At 36.3% G+C, this 22,237-nt stretch overlaps 2 protein-coding genes across 2 annotated transcripts; both read left to right on the forward strand.

Annotated features, from left to right (window-relative positions):
• Positions 1-4,982: 4,982 nt before the first annotated feature.
• On the forward strand, positions 4,983-8,918 carry LOC122094806 (IQ domain-containing protein IQM1-like). The gene is made up of 9 exons (XM_042665407.1): positions 4,983-5,702; positions 5,791-6,374; positions 6,469-6,583; positions 6,718-6,783; positions 7,124-7,212; positions 7,325-7,412; positions 7,499-7,729; positions 7,830-7,931; positions 8,107-8,918. Exons 2-9 carry the CDS (start codon positions 5,842-5,844, stop codon positions 8,584-8,586), a joined length of 1,704 nt encoding a protein of 567 aa, XP_042521341.1. The 5' UTR covers positions 4,983-5,702; positions 5,791-5,841; the 3' UTR covers positions 8,587-8,918.
• A 3,014-nt stretch (positions 8,919-11,932) lies between these two features.
• Positions 11,933-14,617, forward strand: LOC122091764 (protein IQ-DOMAIN 6). The gene is made up of 5 exons (XM_042661894.1): positions 11,933-12,191; positions 12,284-12,529; positions 12,987-13,214; positions 13,302-13,415; positions 13,492-14,617. Exons 1-5 carry the CDS (start codon positions 12,126-12,128, stop codon positions 14,185-14,187), a joined length of 1,350 nt encoding a protein of 449 aa, XP_042517828.1. The 5' UTR covers positions 11,933-12,125; the 3' UTR covers positions 14,188-14,617.
• Positions 14,618-22,237: the final 7,620 nt, after the last annotated feature.

Below are 22,237 nucleotides of genomic sequence, written 5' to 3' on the forward strand. Positions count from 1 at the left end.
AAATTTTAAATTTATATTAAATAAATATTAAAAGAAAACACACAACAACAAAACAATTCACTTCAATGTTAAGTTTACCTCCATTTTAATAGAATATTTAATAAATTTAAATAAATTATTTAGATAAAAAATTAAAAATTTTGAGAAAAAACCGTTTATAAATTGTTTGATTTCAATATTTGAAACTACTTATCAAATGATACGATTTTAGTCTTACATAAAAAAATTTGCATAGAACTTCATTTTATTCAAAGAATCTCCACTACAGAACCATACGTGAGATTTTCATCTCATACGGGTCCTCCCTTCTGTGCCTAATGATAATAATCCACAGAATAAAAAAAGATTGAAATATTCATTATAAACTGATGCGGCTATGTTTGTCCAATAAATCTCTAGCCAGCCTTCCCCGCAAGAGATTCTTTATTAACACTAAGTTTGTTGGTACTAGATAGAAATTGTAACCGTAAAAATTTCTTTGTCCTCAACGCCTTTTATTTCGAGGAATTAGTCACTTTAATGGTAAATACGTGAGATGAGTGAGATGCATCTTAGATAATATTATATCTGGCGAAGACCATCAAAAGATTCCAATCCAACAGATGAATATGGATTTACATAGTGCAACACGTGTCGTATCAAGGGTAACTGTTCGTAGTCCGTAATAAAGTTGACGAGTGAGTGAAGGATTTATAGTTGACCAAACTAAATCTCGAGTCAACATCATGAAAACTGTAAACGATACGTCACTACCGTACAATTGAAATAGGATTTTACTGAAATAGCCTTACCATGTTTTTTACTTTCATTTTCTGAACTTTTTGGTCGACCGTCCACACTCCCGGTCCCCACGGTTCGTGTGTCTCCCCGCGTGTTCCGATTTTCAAATAAGTCAAAAGTCACCACTTGATATTCCCCGCTGGTCTCATGTACGTGGGTCTCATGGCACCTACACGGCTACATCCAACATAGAGGGAGGACGAAATGATATCATCACTCTTTATGGAATATAAAAAATCTATTTTTATTGATGTCTCTTATTCATGTTTTTATTAGCATGTAATGGATTTGGATCAGGTTTTCGTATGAGAATCATTTTCATATGGTGCTTTATCAATAGTTAGAATCCATTCAATCTCTCAGCTTGTTGTAAAAAAAGAGATTAAATATATTCCATGTGTGAATCAGGCACTATACGAGAATGATTCTTATACGAAGATCTGATCTGGATTCGCATATAACTTGGCAATGGTCCCTTCCTCATTAATTTGATCTATTTTTGTTTCTTATGTCACAATTGTGCTTATATACCATCGTTCAAGGGAAAAAAAAAAGATGTTCATTTTCAATCGATTAAAAAATTATCAACTGTAATCAACTACAAGCCTAAAATTGCTAAAATATATAATTGAAAGAGAAATGTTAGCATTAAAGCAACGAAATATAGCAAAGTGCAAATTTATGACCTTTTAGTGTAAAATAAAAAACAAGAAGAGAGATAAGTACGTCATCGGTGTACGGTAAACTAGCAGATAGTATTAATAGAGGTACATTATGGAATATCATACAAGAAGGATATGGGGGTCATTAATTTCAAATAGGTGAAAAGAGAGATTGACACAATGAATGCTAATTTTCGATATACCAATGAAATACCCTAACTTTTTCTTAAAAAATAATTTAAAAACAAGTGTGGCAGTGTTGGCAATAAAAGACTCAACACTTCTCGTCCCATATTTGTCTTTTTCACTATAGTTACTCACGAGACCTAACCATATGTTGGGATTGTATCAAACATGGAGCTCACAAATATTCAGGTCATTATACACTCTACAGTATTATGGAGTGAATATTAGGAAAGAGAAAGGAAAGGGTTTGAAACTGAGTTTCTACTAATAAAATACATTTATGAAAATAGGTGGCATTTGGTAGGTGAGATTGGATTGAAATTTTATGGAGAATTAAATCACATTTTTTCTTACTTCCATGTCTTAAGTTCAATTCGAAAGGAATAGTTTATATAATAATAATAAAAAAATTTCAAGAATCAAGTACCATCGAAATAGTGTAAACAGAAAGCTTGGACGACTAAAGTATATATGCATGGAACTACACGAGAAGGTAAATGACTGAATTTGGATATTAAATTTTATACATGGTAAGTCTACATAACAAACAAAGTGACTAAATTAAGCTTCCAAATGGCACTACTAATATGTCTTTCCATCTATTTTTCATAATTTTGCCCATAATTGAGAGAAAATTTTATCAAAAAGAAATATGACTACAAGTAGTAGTTCTAAAAAATATATTCACAATATAGAAAACAAATCAAAATAGAAAGAAAAACAATCAAGCAACCACAACATAAGGACATAGGTGGTTCGGCAAGGTGTCTATGTCCACAATGAGATAAGAACGTCTTTATTAGTAATGGAATTACAAGCTCTCTTTCTCACTCTTTATGTTTTGCAAAGAATTCCTAGTGATGAGAGTAAAAAATTCATCCACCAATCAGAGTGTGACACGGGGCATTCCAATATAATGATCGGTTGAAGCTCGATCTATGGCCTCGGCCCCTTGTAGCCCTAGATAAGGCTGACTACTCTACTTAAGGCCTGACAGGGCATCCAGTCGAAACCTGGTCGAGCTTAGAGCCTGGTATATGGTCAACCTCGTCACTCCAGACTTTCTACTATGGATCTTCCCAACCAGTACACCACCATCCGGCAACAGACCTATATTCTGATTTTCGTCCATAGATCCCCTCATTGCCAGCTCAATGAATCTTCTCACTTGGAGGCCACAAAAAAATATTTTCAAGAGATCCATCGAGACACGGGTCCAAACTGAACCAAGCGGCACTTGTCGAAAAGGACTCCCCCCAAAAGATTTTTTACTAAATTAAATTAGCTACCAAATTGGGACTCTCCCCAACTGTCTCTCTTCGTAGCAGCTCCCCCCTCCTGCACCACCCCCCCCAAAAAAAAAAAAAAAAAAAAAAAAGGATCAATTTTTTGTTCTCTTGAGATCAATTGTTGCTAGATAACTAACTTAAACATCAAAGAGTCCTCTGACGGAATAACCCAACTCCCCTTTGCATTTTTTTCTGTGTAAGTCCTTGGAAAGACGTCATGTGATTTCTTGCTGCAACACTCAATAACCCAAATAACCTCCATCCCTAAAAGGGAACACAAAGAGATACTAATCAAAATTACCCCATTATAAACTCTAAATTTTTTGACTTCTATAGTCTTTTAACAGCCTTTTAAAGGCAATCCACAAGCCAAACTACAGAAAACAAGACATCAAACCTCAATAGTAACAAGACATTCCACATTGGGTAATCACACAATTTAAAAGAACGGAATTGAGGTCTGGGTCTATCTCTGCCAATTCAGGTTTGCTCTTAATCAATTAGGAATCATTCAGAATCAACCAATCTGGATCCAATCATGATTCTTAAAACACTAGGCAATCAACTAATCAAGTACTCATTGACAGCCCCATACGATGTGTGTCATTGTATCTAAAACTGGTGGCATTTTAATGGTAAAAGCCCCATCAATGACCCCATGAGAATTAATAGCCTCAACCTAAGTAATAATGAGCGATCTTAGTCATTATATCAAATTGTCTTAGATAGGCCTGGTCCAACAATTTTGGTCTTTGTATGATCTTATTTCTCTTCAAGTGGACTTTTTTTTTTTCTGGTAAGGCTCTTCAAGTGGACTTCACTCCATATCATCTTTTAATTTTTCTGGGATCAGGCTTGTCTGTAACGCATGCTACAGGGTAGCAGAGATTCAAGAACTAAGAATTTTTAGACACGCAGCCCAAGTCACGGATGCATCAACTAAAGTGTTCTCCGCCCTTGAATCTAAGGGTGTTAATCGGTTCGATATCAGTTTAAACAGTGTGGATCAGTTCAGTTCACATTTATTTGACTAAAATCATAACCACACCATTTACTAAACGGTTCCACTTTCTAAAACCGTGACCATCTAGTAAACGGTTTCGGTTTTCATGGTTTCTAAACTGTATTGGTTTCACGGTTTTAAATGGTTTCAGTTTCGATTTATTCTATACGATTTGTAAAACGATTCACAATCTGTTTGTTATAACTTGCAACCATCTCTAAACTAAAGATCATAAGTTTATCAAAAAATATTTGGCAACCACAAATAAAATTCTATATTAACGATGGTATGTCTTAATTTGATAATCTAATGCTATTTCTTGGCATGATCATTCTCAAACATTTAGAGCTAATATTATACAACATCCAAATCTAGTCTTTTATAACATAAAATATTAAAATGACAGGTGGTTCATCCAAAACATCCCATCTATGATAACATGATAACATAATAACATAGTAACATATATGGATTACAAATTCATGATCTAAAGCCTAAACTTGAACTGAATTGTAATAGATCATACCAAAGCAAGATGGACACTTAATTTAATTGTTAATTGTTATACGGATTACTGCTCCTTCTTTATTTAATTGTTATACGGATTAATCGGATCGGTTTAAACGGTTTCAATTAGTTTTGAAACCAATCGGTTCCACGGTTAAAACCGACCCGACCCGTTTAGCTAATCGACCTGAAACTTGAAACTATAACCGCACCATTTACTAAACGGTTTTACAATTTCGATATAAACAGATCGATTAAGTTTCGATAAATCGTTTCGATTACAAATTCACATCCTTACTTGAATCTGCACTACTCGCCTTGTCACGCAACAGAAGTGGCAAGTAATTTAAGATTTTGGTGATCTTATCTCACCCTCATACCAAAATCACTAACCATCATTTCTGGAGTCAGGGACAGCACATGAAGACTATGGTGCACTATTATTGATAGGACCAAATCGGGTCCACTCCCAAAGCTTTATCCATCGACCATTAAGAGGATGTGAGCTATCTCTTTATCAAGTTGAAGTGGTGTCCCTATTCCCACGGCATCTGCATCATCTGTATTTAATTTCACAGAATAGATAGGACTAACCGATCGGAAATTTACAGGAAATTAAATACAGAGAAAACAAGTGCCCATATAAGGGAGTCGGAAAAGGAGACAAAGAGACGAGTAAAGAAAAGAAAATGCAGTGTGAGAGCCGTAGATTGATATTTTCAAAGGGGGCCTGCGCATGTGTCACGACTCTGAAAGAAGTGTTGACTGTACAGGAAAAACTAATCCCAAGTGATCACATTTAAGTATAAAAATATAACTTGTATCAAGCAGAGTCTGAAACTACAATTCAAGAAAACCTTTCTATTCTAGGCAATATAGTTTTGTTTAATCTTGATTCTTGACTGCCCCCATCTTGGGTTTCAAATTTTCTCAGTAGTCCATTCTTCTTTTGTCTGGGAAAACAGAATTGAAGAACAAGAACCCACAATTGAATTGTAGTTAGACAATTCTAAAGCTTTGAATTCTTCTAGTTCAAATCCCTCGTGAGCTTCAGAATTTCTAATTTTATTGGTTTCTCAATCTATCTTGAGAACGTAATTGAAGGTTCAGTAGATTGACTATCCATTTTCTAAATTTTTGATTTTTTGACTTACCCATATGTATATATAAACCAGGGATCTGGTAAGGAATATGGTACTCAAGGATCTATCAATACAAATTGGTTTGATTAGAAGATAAGACCTTGCGAAGGTTGTTCTCTTTTTGGGTTTACAGGTAAAGGAAGAACCTTCAACTGATTTTGTGCTTTTCTGATTATTTGGATTTGATGCTAATACTTAGTGTTCTTCCTCTTATCAAGCAGCTTTGATCGTTCTTTATTCACAATTAGAAGTCTGTTACTGCTAGAGCTTCGATGGGATTATCGCATTCCTTGCTAGCAGCAGCCTGGATTGGAATTTTGAAGAATAGGATCTTTAGATTGACAGACGAGGTTGAGAAAGTTACAGTGAGGTCCATAAGCTTCGACAGGAAGGAGAGGGAGATGACCCTTAGAACACTTAGCTTCAAGAAAGAAGATTCAGATGCCATTTCGAAATCAGATGTCTCTGATAAGATGGTCATTGAAGAATCGATAAGCTTCAAGAATGGGGAGACCCAGAAATTGAAATTTGAAGCAACGGTGTCTTTCAAGGATATGGTTCTAGACGGGGAGGATGTGGGTTCAGTTGCAAAGAAGAGTAAAGATAACTTCATCCGAATACAGAAGAAACCAAAGATATTTCTTCCTGAAACAAAACCAACGGTAGTTTTTTCTCCAAGGATTTTTTCTCCTCCAAAGCCAGTGAGCGAGCTTGATGCAGCTGCAGTTACGCTTCAGAAGGTCTATAAGAGTTACAGGACCCGAAGGAACCTCGCAGATTGTGCCGTTGTGGTAGAGGAGCTCTGGTTCGTCTTCCTCGTCAATTTAGTCTAATTTTTTTTCTCTGTTCTGATTTTTTGGGGTTGAATCATTTCATCTGATTGAGTTGTAACTTTGTAGGTGGAAGGCATTAGATTTCGCAGCTCTGAAGCGAAGTTCTGTGTCGTTCTTTGACATAGAGAGACCAGAAACTGCGATTTCCCGGTGGGCAAGGGCCAGGACGAGGGCTGCCAAGGTAATCCATAATTTTTTGTTTTCTTCTTTTTTAAATTGCAAATAGGTGTCTTGGGCTCAGTTTAGATTCATGGATAACCAAATACATTGAAAACTTCTCTGGGAATGATTAATTTTCACTGTATGGATGTGCAGGTGGGTAAAGGTTTGTCCAAGGATGAGAAAGCTCAGAAGCTAGCGCTACAACATTGGCTTGAAGCTGTAAGCTTTCCATTCTCTCTTCAATTATTTCTAATATCTGCTCACAAACCTTCTTTGATTTTGACTGGGGCAAAACATCAAACATTAGTCGCCCTTTCCCGTTTCCCTTTTTTCCTTCTTTTGCCTGCTTTTGGGTGGGTCATCTTCTCCACTTATACCATCAACGAGTCAAAAAAGCCATATCCAACCAACCCTGTGCCTCCTCTAATGGAATGAATACGATCTGGGTTTCCAGTTTCGGGCCCCCTTCTTATGGGATGGGATAGGAAATTGCCGTGAAAGTTCATTTAGAGCTGCTTGAGGTCGTATTTCCTAGTCTAATGGCTAGTGTATTTTGCAGATAGATCCGCGGCATCGTTATGGGCACAATCTACACTTATATTACGACATCTGGTTCGATAGCGAGAGTACCGAACCTTTCTTCTACTGGTACTGCTACAGCTCATCAAAATTCCCAGTTAATTAATATTGTTCTCGCAAACCCATCATCCATAATCTTTAATGTTGACTGAATTTTGTTTGTTCTGAAAAAAATATGAAGGTTGGATGTGGGAGACGGGAAAGAAGTAAACCTGGACAAGTGCCCGAGGGTGGATCTTCAGCGCCAATGCATCAAATACCTGGGACCGGTAAGTAAAAAACCTCTCATCTACAGAGGTTTGACATGGAAAACAATGGGGATCCAATTGATTGACGATGTTGTTTTTGTTTGCAGAACGAGAGGGAATCATACGAAGTGATAGTGGAAAATGGGAAGCTAGTGTACAAACAGAAGGGGACGCCTGTAGACACAGATGAAGGGTCAAAGTGGATCTTCGTGCTGAGCACAGCAAGGGCACTGTACGTAGGCCAGAAGAAGAAAGGAGTCTTCCAACACTCCAGCTTTCTAGCTGGAGCGGCTACCACCGCCGCTGGAAGATTGGTCGCTCACGATGGTGTTCTTGAGGTACCCATAAGTCCATAACCATTCTACCCTTTCATTGATTTCCTGTGGCAAGTTCTCTCTGTTTCAATCTCTTCTTAATTTCTCTTCTTGTTACATATAGGCTATATGGCCTTACAGTGGGCACTATCACCCAACAGAGGAGAACTTCAAGGAATTCATTAGCTTCCTTCAAGAGCATCATGTAGACCTCACCAGTGTCAAGGTAATATACCTTTTGCCATTATCCTGCAATTCTGGATATGATTATGATTCAATATTTTGGGATTCTTCTGCAATCCACAATCATTACCTGCAATAATGGTAATGTTTGACGTCTAAAATTGGACTGACCCAATTTAAAATCGCCCAATTCTTATGTTTATATTTTCATTTAACAGAGGATCGCAATAGACGACGACAGCTCATCTTACATACTTGCAGCAGATGAGGAAACTAAGCCAGAGTCATCAGAGGAAGAGCCCTTTACAGCTAAAGCTACAGGTGAGCCACAATCATATGGCATATCTGCAAATGCAGCAGTTATCGGTGGTTCCACCCAAGATTCTTCTGTTGATGATCATCAAGAGGAAGAAGTGGGAGTTGAACAAGGAGTTTTCGATCTGGGTAAGCGTTTGTCCTGCAAATGGAGCACAGGAACAGGGCCGCGTATAGGGTGCGTGAGAGACTATCCAGCAGAGCTTCAATTCAGGGCATTGGAGCAAGTCAACCTTTCTCCAAGGCTCACACCTGGAGCAGTTTGGGGTTGTGGGCCCATCCCTTCACCAAGGCCCAGTCCAACTGTTCGCCTCTCTCCTAGGCTTGCATACATGGGCCTTCCCAGCCCTCCACTACTTTCTAAGATTACTATTTCTCACTAAATAGAAACTTCAATAGAGGCCTAATGGCCTATCCTCTTGGGTTTTTATGAACCTGGGCAAGTGAAATGGTTCCAGGATCTTGTGTGTCAAAGGGCCCTTCCCGTGCCCTGACCCTTGACTCTGAGAGACTTCTCTTTTTCTTTTCAATAACAAATAATTACAGCTTCAGTTTTACATGGGCTTAACATCCTGCCCTTGTAATATTCTTCTTTAGTGGGCTTTTAACCCATTCTTTCAATCTTTTTTTGACCTCATTGTCATGTAAATCATGCTGTTCTTACGTAATGTGTAAGACAGTTTTTCATTTTTAATGAAATCTTTGTTATTTAAAATTCTCTTTCAACAGTATCACTAATGAATACAATTTTAGCTTGAGTTTGGTATGCATTCTCAAAACAGATTTTGGGTGTAAAAAGCATTCTAAAGTGAGAAAACGAGTAAAGTTCTAATACCGCAATTTTTCCACATGGATGCAATGAAAGCCAACTGGGATATTGTGGAAGTGGACACCATGTATTTGTTTGTAAAAAAATAAAAATACTTTTGCTTCTTTATTTCATTTGATTAACAAGTAGTTTCCAACTTGGTATATTAGTTGAGGGGGTGGGGGGAGGGGGGACGGGTCGGGTCGGGTCAGGTCAGGTTTGAACTTAATTTGATTCAATATTTATCAATGCATCCTCCAATAGTCCACCACTAGTTGGACCTATTCATGAGTAGATTCTCTAGCATATGCTATTGCACCTCATATAGCCATTTATAGCCACAGCCCCCAAGACATTTTGAATACATTGTAGTATTGTACTATTAAGTAAAAGTTTTGCATGAAAATTTGATGGGACTGGACCCGGGGGGACATCAGAGAAATCAACCATAAGATTATTGATCTCATAAAAAAAAAAAAAAAAAAAAAAAAAAAAAAGATTTTTCTACATCTATATTTTTTTCCCTTTATTTGGCAACATTTTAACCTCATAGCACATAAGGATTACAATGTATTCTTCTAGTGTAAAATTTGACTCCTCATTTAATCGAATTAGTCGTATGTTATTGCACATAAGTAGAAGAGAAAAAGCTTTGTATTTTAATAGTTTATTGTAACAAAATTAACACATAAGTATAAGAGAAAAAATTTAACTCATAAAGTGGAAAATTATGCCAGTAGCCCATATTTATCTTTTATTATATTAAAATAATGAAAGGGTTCTCATGATGCTAAAGTGGGAATCTCTCACGTCACACCAATAGAGGTGTAGAATTTGGTATCATCCATATGTGATCCACATGGTCAAGATAGGAGAGAGAGAGAGAGGAAAAAAAAAACCCCTTATTAAAATATCATTTAAATTTAAATGGTTGTGAGCTGTTGCAAATCCATGGCTTCAAAATCAGATCGGAATAGATCAACCTTGGTTTCATTTAGGACTGAGTTTTCCTTCCACCCACTTCTCTGTTCATGAACCTACTCGTAGTAGACAAAGGTTTGCGAGAAGGATAATTATAACCTTAGATCTATGACACGGTGAAGAAAAGCTCTCTAGTTTAATTTTGCATCGACTTAAATGGGAATTCAGATCAACTCATTTGCTTAATTAGGTTCCTTTCCATATACTATTATTGGTGATGGAGTATTTTGAGTACGATCTGAATCATCCAATTCGATCCCCGCAAAGCTTCATTTGATTACAAGGGGAATAAAAGACACATAAAAATTTTTAAAGTTAAAAAAGAAACTTTTGTTAACATTACCCATTTTATTATATCACTAAATCCCAACCATTCGAAATTTGATTATTCAATGTTACCATATTTTGCATCTGAATGAATCCCTCTGGTCTAAAATATAAAATAAAGAAAATACATTAATATTAAATTTGATAAGAAATTTAAGTTGGTTTATATAATTATATTGGGTAATGATTATAATATTTTTTTTTTCAGGTATGAAAATTTTTATGTCCCTTCCATTTGATTACCTTTGTAACTAAATATAGCTCTAGGAAAAAGGGCTGAAACTTAAATAACTTATTTGGGTTTGGGGCTTGATACCTAGCTAATGGGAAGTAAAGGTATCGATTTAGGGTTAGTATCCAATATCGGATCAAAACTGACCCACCCCCATTAAGTTTTTGGTCTAGTTTTGGATTTGAATATAAGAACCATTTAGTAAAAGGAACAGGGTTAGTTGTAGGACATGTATGGTCCCAAAACCAAAAGACCACTTCTGTTTTGGAACTAACTGAATAACCGTGAGGGCACATTTAAAACTTGCATATAATCATATATTTGGTGTTGGTAATGTAGATTTTAGAATTTTGGATTTATTGTATGCTTTAGTATGGATCTTCGTCGTAAGAAATGTGTGGTTATGAGTTGGATTCTTTTTATCTCCTTAAGGTCATTCACATGGAGTGCTTAGTGTTTTTCATTGCTTTTGATAAAAATTAAATGGTTCTCATTCAACCTGGGTATGACCCAACCCAGATGGTTGTGGGGTCAATATGAGCTCACGAGACTAGTTAGACAAAAGAACTAGATAGATGTCATTAACAAAAAAAAATTAAAAAAGTAATGGAGATTTCCTTCTAACTATTTTTTATTCCTATTTTTATTTATAGGTTCATGGATAAATATCTAGTTATTTTGGTTCCTATTTTTATTTGTATTTGGTAATTTGTATAAGTGAAAATTTTGAAATTTTGAATACTATGACAATGCCTGGAATAGATGGATCTAGCTCCTCTCCTAAGGGCCGATCGACGTGTGTCTAAGCACTGATCCAACATCTGTGTTTCTATCGACCAAAATAAAGGTTTCTTTTTTTTGTCAGAACAGAGGTTTCTATCAACTAAAACGGAGGTGCCGCACTGAAAATCATTGGATCACTGCTTGGACATGTGTCAATCATTGAGGTAACTATGGACAAGACCTGTGCAATACCCCAATTCAGAATAGATGGGGAATCAAAACTGACCCACCCTAAACGTTCTGTATCTTAAATTTGGAACCATTCTGGTCCTGATTCCTTAGGACCGGTCTGGTTTTTACCCCTTAAATTAGGGAGCAACCAGATCTGTACAAAAGTGAGGAGAGATTTTCAATGCGTCGGTTTTGTAACTTTGTATGGTACGAAAGGGCTCTGTCTTTTTTCATAATTTAAAAAGGATGTCAGTTGGGGATAATTTCGTAATATCATCACAGAACCAAAGGGGCCCTAGTGGTCGCATGATCTCATCACCCGAGGCATATCGAGCGGGGGAACAGTCTTCCCTTCCCGTTGTTTTTTTGAATTTCAAAATTTGAACGGCTACTTCTTCGAGGACTGGCCTCAACTAGGCAACAAAACTAGTCACGCTTCTCTAACTTGCTCTTTCGTTCTCTCGCTCTCTGTTCCAGATTTGGCTCGTCGCGAGTCTCTCTGTCCTGCTGAAACCAGTATTTTCAGCTCCCTGTAGCTTTATTCCTTCAAGAAATAGCGGGTAGTTGAGGTTTTAGTAGTTCTATTAGCTCTGTTCTTTTCGAACAAGAGCTCATCAGTGATGGGTGCTTCTGGGAAGTGGTTCAAATCCTTAATAGGCAATAAAAAGCTCGACAAGGACGACAATGTAATCCCATATCTCTATTAAGGTTCTGGGTTTTTTTGTTTCCTTCCAAATATTCCCTCTTTTTTTAACAGATTTTGTTTGGATTTCTGAAGGAAAAGGTCAGTGGGAAGAAAGGGAAATGGAAACTATGGAGAAGCTCTTCTGCTGATCTTGGATCTTCATGGAAGGGTTTTAAAGGTGGGCAAAAAGCTGCATCAGAGACTTCGGATTCTTCATCCGTGGCTGATGTGTATAGTGCTGCAGTTGCTGCTGTCGTTAGGGCTCCACCAAAGGATTTCAAGATTGTGAGGCAAGAATGGGCTGCACTCCGGATTCAGACGGCGTTTCGTGGATTTCTGGTAAATATTATTCATTTGTTCCATATTCTTTTTCTTTTCTCATTTTGCAGCTGTTTAAACAGGCAAGAAATAGGGAGATTGGAGATAAAAGGGACCGATTTAGATCTGAGAGCCAGTAGATGGGCTAATGAGTTAGATCCAAAGTTGCCCTTAGATCCAGCTTGTTTGTACTGGGTTGACGGTGGTTTTCGAGCTAATTGGTAGCTACAGTTTGGGTCCTGCGAGTTCTATCTCTTCTATTTCAACCCTTTAGTTAAATCTGAACTTTTCCTTGGCTCCATTTTAACTTTTTATGCTCCTGCTTAGATGGCTCTGCTTCAGAAAATCGTGACCATATTGGTACTTTTAGGCTCAAGCAAAAAGTCTTATTTTGTATGAGCTCAGATTTGTTCTTAGCTATGACAAATGAAACGAATTGGGTAACTTTCTGTTTCTTCATATTTCGGATTGATTGAAGGCAAGGAGGGCATTGAGGGCTTTGAAAGGTGTGGTAAGGATTCAAGCTCTTGTCCGTGGCCGGCAAGTGAGGAAGCAAGCTGCCGTGACATTGAAATGCATGCAAGCACTAGTTCGTGTTCAGGCCAGAGTCAGGGCCCGGCGTGTAAGGATGTCTATGGAGGGTCAAGCTGTGCAGGAGCTACTGAATGAACATCGTAACAAAGTTGATCTCTTGAAACAAGCCGAGGTATGATAAACTCTCCCATGGGATCACCATTGAAGTGATGCCTCATCTGTAGTATTTCTTACTTGGTTTTCATTTTTGAATTTATAGGAAGGTTGGTGCGATAGTCAGGGAACACTAGATGAAGTTAGGTCAAAGCTTCAAATGAGGCAAGAAGGGGCTATCAAGAGGGAGAGAGCACTTGTATATTCTCTTGCTCAACAGGTATTATGCAGTTATTGTTTCCATTAACTATAATTTGTCTTGGGAAACGATTTTGAAAAAAAACTCTTTGTTGTAGCAATGGAGATCTATCTCGAACGCAAAGACAAATTCGAATTCATATTTGCCCTCTTTCAAGCAATTTGAAGTAGATAAAAACAGCTGGGGATGGAGCTGGTTAGAACGTTGGATGGCAGCTAGGCCATGGGAAAATAGATTGATGGAAAAGGTCCATGTTGATCCTTCAGAGACTCCTCCATCTAAGAAATGTGAGGATTATTTGGTCGGCAGTGGCCGCCCAAAATTGTTGGAACCCAGTTCAGTTAAAGTTAGGAAGAACAATGTCACCACCAGGATTTCCGCAAAGCCTCCTCGTTCATCGTCAGGGCCAAGTTCTGAATGTATGTATGATGAGAGCTCGGCATCGTCTTCTTCAATCTGCACATCTATGACTCCTGTATCTGGGAATACCATGTTGGCATCTGATAGAACAGAGGAGAGCAATAACAGTAAGCCAAACTACATGAACCTAACAGAATCTACCAAGGCTAAGCAGAGAAGTTACAATTATTCTTCCCAAAGAACGCAGAGGCAGCAGTCCATGGATGATTTTCAGTTTCATAAGAAATCAGATCTACTTTGTAATCTGGATAGCAAGAGCAGTGCTGGATCTCATCCTCCTTCTGTCAATTTGTCTAAGTCAGTTAACTTGTCCACACGGTTGGATAAGAACACCATGAGAGCAAGGGAAAGGGAGAACAGTTATTATGATTGAAAAGTTAGGGTTTCTTTGTGTTTATTTCCAGAGTTCAACATCTTGTTGTCCCTCATCTTGAAACTCAGCTGTAGCTTTGGAAAATTTCAGAGAGAGCTCTCTTTTTTAATGTATGAAGATATTTCAGAGAGAGATTGTTGTTGTGGAATCATACACTACTTTTGTGGGGCATTGCTTGAAGAAATGTGGAAGGTTTGGACTGTTCAAGCAAATCCCTGGGTTTGAGTCTAGAGAGCAGCCACTTTGAGTAAAAATGTCAAAGGTTGGGACATTCTCTATACTCTCACCACCTTGTAGTCCTTGGCTTTTGTGAGTGTGTTCAAGATTGCTTATTGGAAGTTCTTGTATTTGCATATATTGTAATTCATGTTCTGGCAGTTTTCAGTTCTTTTCATAAGAAGGGATGATATTGGAGCATCTTTTATCTGAATATTACAAATACTATCAAGTAGATTATCTCCAAAAGTAGCTAGACCATTTGGAATCTGCAAGGTGAAATGGCTTTTTTTTTTTTCTTTTTTTTTTTATCTGTACCCAGTTCACAAGGCTCCCCCAAGTGCGAGTTCTGTGGGGATGAGAACTACACAGTCTTACCTCGAAAATATCCAGGGGCTGTTTCGACCTGTTGGCTTGACAGCTTGTGTCAAGTGGGTGATCAATGATTTAACATCGAAGTACATATCCGGATCATATGAGCTGGGCCTGAGCTCAATTTTTTGTTGCATCAAAACAACTAAACTTAAGCCAAGGCCAGCTCATGTGGCAGAGGAGTGGGCTCTAGTTCTTTCGATTTTGGATGGAATTAAGCTTCAAGCCCAGCTCATGAGGTAAAGGGATGGTTGTAAGGGTGTCAAATTGGAACCGAAATCAAAAATCAAATCCAATTTCGGACCGAATAACCTGAACCGAATCCAACCCATTATAATATGGTTAAATTCTAGATCTAAAATAGTTAAATTCTAGATCTAAAATAAGTATTTATAATTCAGTTTAGTCCGGATCTAGATTTATGCCAAGAACCGTCGAATATAATCAAAATCAGACTGAATAGCTTAATGCCACCTTTTCCTCTTTAACTAAAAATTTAACGTAACTTATATGGAAACTCGACATAATTAATCACCTAAATGATAAATCATTTTGTAGAGTTACAGTTATACTCCAACAGTAAAACCCTCTTTTTTTTTTGTTTTTTTTACTTTTTGTTGCCTTAGGACTCATGAACCCTGAGTTAAATAATTTATTTAACTGTGATTAGCATAGTAGCGACCCTTTATCTTAGACAAAATTGCAATGGCTCAAAGCATTCCTTCTTCCTTTTCTCATGATTTTCCGATGGTCAATTGGTCAATTCTTCTCAACAACATTATAGCAGGTCAGTTTTTCATCTCCTACAACATTGCACTAGTTTGATTTTTAATCTCCAACAACGTTGCAACTTTTTGTATGAGCTTTCTTATATTTTTGATGTATGTGTTTTTTCTTGAAATGAAACTTGAAAATTATTGTTGTTTATCTATGGATATGATGTTAGGACTCATCCAATCTACCACATTGCAGATAATGGGTCATTGAGCTAGGGACCTTTGTCCTTATTTATTGCTTGTTCCTGAATAGGAATCAGAACCGGACCGGAATAGGATAGATTGGGTACGAGTATCAATTTTCAGAACCGAGATGGGACTTGGTCCGGTTCTAGATCACACTAACAGTCCTTGGAACCAAAACCAGAACTAGACCAAATACCTAGTTCTGGACCGATTGACACCCTTAAGTGGCTCTAGTTATCTTCAACAGACTAACTAATTCAACTGAAACCATACCATCCATGGCATGGCCTATAAGGACCATTAAAATTGCTTTCATACTTAGACTCAAGAGATCAAGTGAAGTGGTTGAGACTTTTCAAAATCGAAATTTTTTTTTTAGGATGACATCTTACATTTCAAGCCAATAGCAGACAACGGAATAATATATTTAATGAATAGAGAGAAAAGAGGGAGACTTTCATAAGGTCTACATCTTTTTCGATTGTTTTTACTTTTTATTTTTATCATGAACTTTTTAATTGATAAACACTCATCAATCTATATCAGCATGCTATTCCACGAAAACAAAAATGCTAACCTCACAACATTTCTACAAATTTTCATAAGAAAATCAATTATTAGGAAGGTAATATTTTTTTTTTCCATCTTCTCTATTTTATGGGTTCCTCGTGATGAAAAAAGAAAACATATTTAATGTAGTTGTATTCAAAATAGTGATTGGCATTGGCCACAAATTTTGTGCAGTTAGCAACTCCAATAGAAAAAAATCTTTTGTGGAGGAATGCTATAAAGCTTTAGAGGGAACATGTCATCAAGCTTTCCAAAAAAGTACAAGTTTTAATATGATGTATGCCCATTTGCGTGGAAAGAGTTAACAAGCTTCATCAATGATGTTGGGTTGGCCAACGACCAAAAATTTCCAATTGTGTGTACACACCGATAATGTGTAGTTTCTTTTCCTTCAATTATAAGGGAAGACCTTTAATGGAGGTGAAGGGCAGAGTTCCTTGTTGGAGGTCTTCGAGTTCTACACTTCTATTCCTTTTTAAATTTTATTTTTATTTTTATTAAAATATAAGCGGTGAAGATTTCATAAAAGGCATTCAATTACAAATTTTGGTCCAAACAAAAACAGCTAACTAGTTTTAGAACTGGGCATGTAGACAATGGAAGGTGATGATTGAAAAATGTTGTAATCAATTGCTGAAAGCAAGCATCGTGACGCATATTATGTTATCAGTGAGGCTCTCCAAAAGAAAATAATTCAAGACATTAGAAGTTTTTAAATATTGGTTAGATAAAGAATTAGATAGGAAGGAGAGAGATATGGTTGGAATTTAATACCTGAATATATCTATCATCAAATATGATTTTATTGATTTATTTATTTATTTATGACTTGCTAACCAAAAAGTAGCATTCGTTTGGAACATATTTGAGTATCAAAAGAGAAAGTAGACACGGTAGTTGGTTAGGCTTTCATATTCTTCATTTTCATGGATATGAAAAAAAGTGAGATTTGTACTTTAGTTTGAAATTTAAATGCTTTTCCAATTAGTATTGATATGAGTTATCATATCCCTCCTTTGATTATGAAGCATCATACTGGTTACTGTTGGCCATCCACTACTTTCATTTTAGGATGTCATCCGTGATTGATGTTAAATAGTTGAATTTTATTCTTCCAAAAATTTTTATTAGTTTTTATTTTTTTTAGTAAATTCAATTTAGGTTAAAATAATCAATTTGATTCTTACATCAATTTTTTTTCTCTGTTTACCGAAAAAATATATATCATTTTTAAGTCAAATTTTCCTTCTAAATTAATATTTGGGACATAATTTTTATTTTTATTATTATTGTTTAATTTGTTCACTCAGAAGGTTTAAATGCTCAATTAATTTCATAAGCATAACAAAGTGGAAATCTAAATCTACGAAGTGAAACTGTCCAAGAGAAAAATTTCAGACCACTAAAGCGAAGAAAAATTTCTACATCCAAGGTGATTTGAAATAGTGAAATAAAGTGTAAAAATCAAATCAAATAATTTTAAATACATTAATTAAAAATACTTAATAAATCATATAGTTGAGATGACATGTGATCAATCCCGATTGCCTCTTTCAACTTATTATTTATGAAACTTATTAAAAAAAAAATTATGAAATCGTCCATATGGTTATTGACCATATTCTCCCTCTATGTGGCTTAAGCCAAGCCCCAAGCTTCGGATTTGGCGTTTTTCTTGAGCGCCTTGATTGGCCCATAGTTACCTGGGCAAGTGCCATGTGTCGAGACGAAGATCCAATGCTTTGAAAAGAGGTACGATGAATGAGGCATTGACAAAGGTGTGAAAAGCAAAATGTCGAGATCAATTGGATCCTCGCCTAGACATGTGGTGCTCGCCCACATAGCTATTGGCAAGACCTGGGCGATGGACGCTTAGAAGAAGAGCTAGATCCTCAACCTTCTCTTGAGACCTGAATTTCTAAAAGGTTAAGCAAACACAGATTGACAAAATCTCGCAACTAAAAAGGAAAAATTTAGAAGAAACAATCCATTCCTATCACATCAGGCAAGTCGAATTAATACTTTAACATTCTAACAGACGATCCTATGATGTATGTCGCTTTACATATTTCTTAGGAGTAACATGGCTGGATTTAGACTTTTGGGTACTGAATTAACACAAAAGCTGGCCTATGTATGCATAGCTTAAAGTCTTAATTGGTTCATGTGGTACGCACCTAAACGTACTGGAGCATCAATCAATGAGTAATAAGATACCTTTATATAAAAGTGGGGTAAGGGAACCTCTTGGTTTAGCTTAAAGTCTTAATTGGTTCATGTGGTACGCACCTAAACGTACTGGAGCATCAATCAATGAGTAATAAGATACCTTTATATAAAAGTGGGGTAAGGGAACCTCTTGGTTTAGCTTAAAGTCTTAATTGGTTCATGTGGTACGCACCTAAACGTACTGGAGCATCAATCAATGAGTAATAAGATACCTTTATATAAAAGTGGGGTAAGGAACCTCTTGGTTTGGCTAAGGAAACACTAGACCCCGTAAGGTAAAGGGAGGAGAACAGAGAGTAGGAGCATTTTCAATGCACACAGCTGGGATGGGCAGTGTGATTTTTTCGTATTTGCATCAATTTGAACATTTTTTGTGCGAAACTAACATGATTCTTTTTCCTTACAAAAGTTGAGGCTTCACTTGACTGGCAAGAGGATTAATATAATATTGGGGATAAAAGTGAATGAAAGTTTAACAACTTTAAATTTTCTTGAAACTTCCAGATGTTGAGATGTTTAAATTTTCTTAAAATTTCCAAATGTTGAGATGTTTATATACTTTAGGGTGGAAAAAAACTCTCCTAACAAATCCTCCCCTTATCCCCCTCACCCCACCATTTTCAAAATCTCATCAAATTTGATTGGATTTTGAGAAAAAACGATAGGAAGTTGCAACTTTCCCACCCCACCTACTTCAAAAGCCAATCAATCATGCCAAGAAAATGTTGGAGTGGATATTTTATTTTCACACCCTCTCACATAGTGAGCCAGGGGGATCACATTGTCACTCTCTCCTCCAACAAAATGTGGGTGCCCTACTAAACAAAATCTCTCCCCTAGCGTTTCAATGTGTGGTCATCATAAGAAATATATACATTTTAGTTATTTAACTATTGAGTAAGTAACAGTTGGGTAACCATTGCTTGTGAAATTTTATTTGAGGTATTTATTTTTATATTTTCAATTATGTCTTCAATCACTACCACCATCACCCTCCCCTACCCCCGCCGACAAGGACCATTCCCAACCCACCCCTTGCTTCCTTGCCCCACTTTGCAACCATGCCCCATTCTCCACTGCAAGCCTTGCCCATGCTCCTCTCCCCCCTCCCCCCTCCCCTGCTCATTCCCCCCCCCCTTTGAAAGGGTTTTATCTTTCTTCTTCTTCTGACCAAGCTATCAACAAACTGCCCCCCGAAAGCGATGCAGAAAGTACTGGATAAACAAGAACAAACAATGCACATAGGTTTAAGAGATTCGGCAAGATTGCCTACGTCCTCAATGAGATGAGGTTCTATTTCACTGTCAATGGAAAATAAGGTTACAACGCTTGTCCTCACACCTCTCAGAATTTCTTACAAAGAAAAGTAACTCTCGCTACAAATATAGAGCGAAAAACTCTAATACTAAAAAATACAAAACTGTCCTCAAATAAAAAATTCGAGCAGGGGGCCTGTACCAGTACTCCCTGGATTAAACTATGACGGAATACGAGACATCGAACACCAACAATCCTCACAAAGTTGCCATCGGTCACGAGTTCAATCAAGTATTTCTACAAAATTTTACAAAAAAATCAATTATTGGGAAGATAATATTTATTTTTCTATCTTCCCTATTTTATGGGGTTCCTCATGGAGAAAAAGATAAAAAAAAAATCTAACATGTTTGTATTGAAATTGTGATTGGCGTTGGTCACAAATTTTGTGAGGCTAGCAATTCCTACAAATTTTTTTAAGGAATGATGCTACAAAGCTTTAGAGGCACTGAAACACAAAGCTTTTCCAAATAGTACTGATTTTACTATGATTTTATGCGCATTGCATTGAAAGAGATAACAAGCTTCATTATTTATTTTGGGTTGGCCAAGGACCACAAAATTCCTATTGCAATGTACACAATGACAATATATACTTCCTTTCTGTTCACTTGTAAGGGAAAACCCTAATTGGCAGCAAAGAGCAGAGTTCCTCAATGGAGGTTCCTTGAGTTCTACACTTGATTTTAACTATGGGTTAGATGCAAATTAAATTAGATAGAGAGAAGAGAGATGGTAGGAACTTGGAAGTGAAGACCTGAATTTATATGTCATTAAATGCCAATTGTTAAGCTAAGCATTGAGTAGCTAAACAACAAAAAGACGTTGCTTGGAATATTTAAATATGAAAAAGTGTGATAATTTCTACTTTAGTTTGAAATTTGAATGCTTTCCCTCCTTTGATTACGGAGAATTGTTGACCATTCGCTAATCCTTCCAGTTTGGATGTCATCCTTGATTGAAGCTCTAAGTTGAATCTTATCTTTCCATTTTTTTTTTTTTTTTTTTTTTTACAATTCTTTAAGCTATTTGGATTTGAAACTTAGAAGACAATAAAAGTTGATAAACCTTAGGATTTAAATCAGAATTTATTTTTAATCCAAGTCTCAAGCATCTAATGTTACATTCAAATTTTAAAGCACCCAATACTCAATTAAGTTCTGATGGGAAATAAAGTATATATATGATCAAATGATATGTTACCTAGCTATTCCATAATAATGGATGCTTGGCTTTGTCTAAGAAAATTAAGTATGCCAGCTGGTCAAACTTTTTTTGGTTGAAAATCAGTTTGATTCTTTTATTTTGTAAGCTTATATGTTATTTATCTTATAAAAAAAAAGTGTATATATTGTTGCTAACTCAAACACGCCTTTTAAATGTGATATTATCGGCACATGAATTTTTTTCACCATCAAAATAATGGGAGAATATTTTCATGTATGATAGTTTGATGTTATAATTGGACTTCTGAAATAATGAATTTTATCATTAACTCCTACCCCTATTTACGAAGGTTTAAAATATTTTTTCTCAAAACAATTAGATAGTCATATCTCATGGATTAAGAGATTATCTTTTAGAATGATTGAGTTTAAGGGAAACTCAACTCTATTTTTTATAATTCATGCTAAAATTACATTGAGAGAGAGAGAGAGAGAGAGAGGAGTTTGGTTCATGAACCTAGAATCCAACTTCCTCATTATGGATGGAATCAATTATAAATAACAATATGCCCATCCACATGATATGGTTGCTCTTTTAAGTTAAACCCATGAAGAAAAGTTATGACATTGTTTCAAAACTCAGTGAGTTAATAACTCAGATCCATATGGGAGTCATGGGACTGGTCAGGCTTTTGTTTTAAGATTGGTCATTTGATTGTTCAAAAATGTAAATCAGATTTTGACATTTTTTTTGCCTAAGTAAGGTGTTTGGGCCAGCTTACGAGCACCTCGACTAATACTTAAGGAGACTAATGCAGCAAAATTGATTTGTTGGTCAAATTAATAGATATCGAAAATGATTTAGGTGATAATTTATTAATCAAAATTGTACATATTTTACAATAAGGGGGAGGATGCCATGCCACACTAATTAAGGAGTGATATCATCTACCTGGGATCCACATGATTAGGGGGGGAGAGAGAGAGAGAAACATTTGATTTTTTTTTGAATAAATCTCTACGATGTGAGTCATACGAAACGTTCAATCACATTTGATTTTTTTTTAATAAATCTCTACGAATATGAGTCATACGAAACGTTCAATCACATTTGATTTTCTTTATAATTTTTTCAATTTTCTTAACAAAGTCAATTAAAAAAATCTATGTGTGAAGGCAACCATGTTTAGAGAACCCTTTCCCTATTTGTTTTTACAT

The sequence above is a fragment of the Macadamia integrifolia genome, chromosome 2, assembly GCF_013358625.1.
Source record: "Macadamia integrifolia cultivar HAES 741 chromosome 2, SCU_Mint_v3, whole genome shotgun sequence".
Lineage (NCBI taxonomy): Eukaryota > Viridiplantae > Streptophyta > Magnoliopsida > Proteales > Proteaceae > Macadamia > Macadamia integrifolia.

Bases quoted from the DNA above. Each gene is read 5' to 3' on its own strand.
- LOC122094806 (XM_042665407.1), top strand. From the start codon at position 5,842: ATGGGATTATCGCATTCCTTGCTAGCAGCAGCCTGGATTGGAATTTTG. The intron at 6,375-6,468 runs GTTCGTCTTCCT...GTAACTTTGTAG, and splicing joins GTTGTGGTAGAGGAGCTCTG to GTGGAAGGCATTAGATTTCG. The intron at 6,784-7,123 runs GTAAGCTTTCCA...TGTATTTTGCAG, and splicing joins TACAACATTGGCTTGAAGCT to ATAGATCCGCGGCATCGTTA.
- LOC122091764 (XM_042661894.1), top strand. From the start codon at position 12,126: ATGGGTGCTTCTGGGAAGTGGTTCAAATCCTTAATAGGCAATAAAAAG. The intron at 12,530-12,986 runs GTAAATATTATT...GATTGATTGAAG, and splicing joins CGGCGTTTCGTGGATTTCTG to GCAAGGAGGGCATTGAGGGC. The intron at 13,416-13,491 runs GTATTATGCAGT...TCTTTGTTGTAG, and splicing joins TATATTCTCTTGCTCAACAG to CAATGGAGATCTATCTCGAA.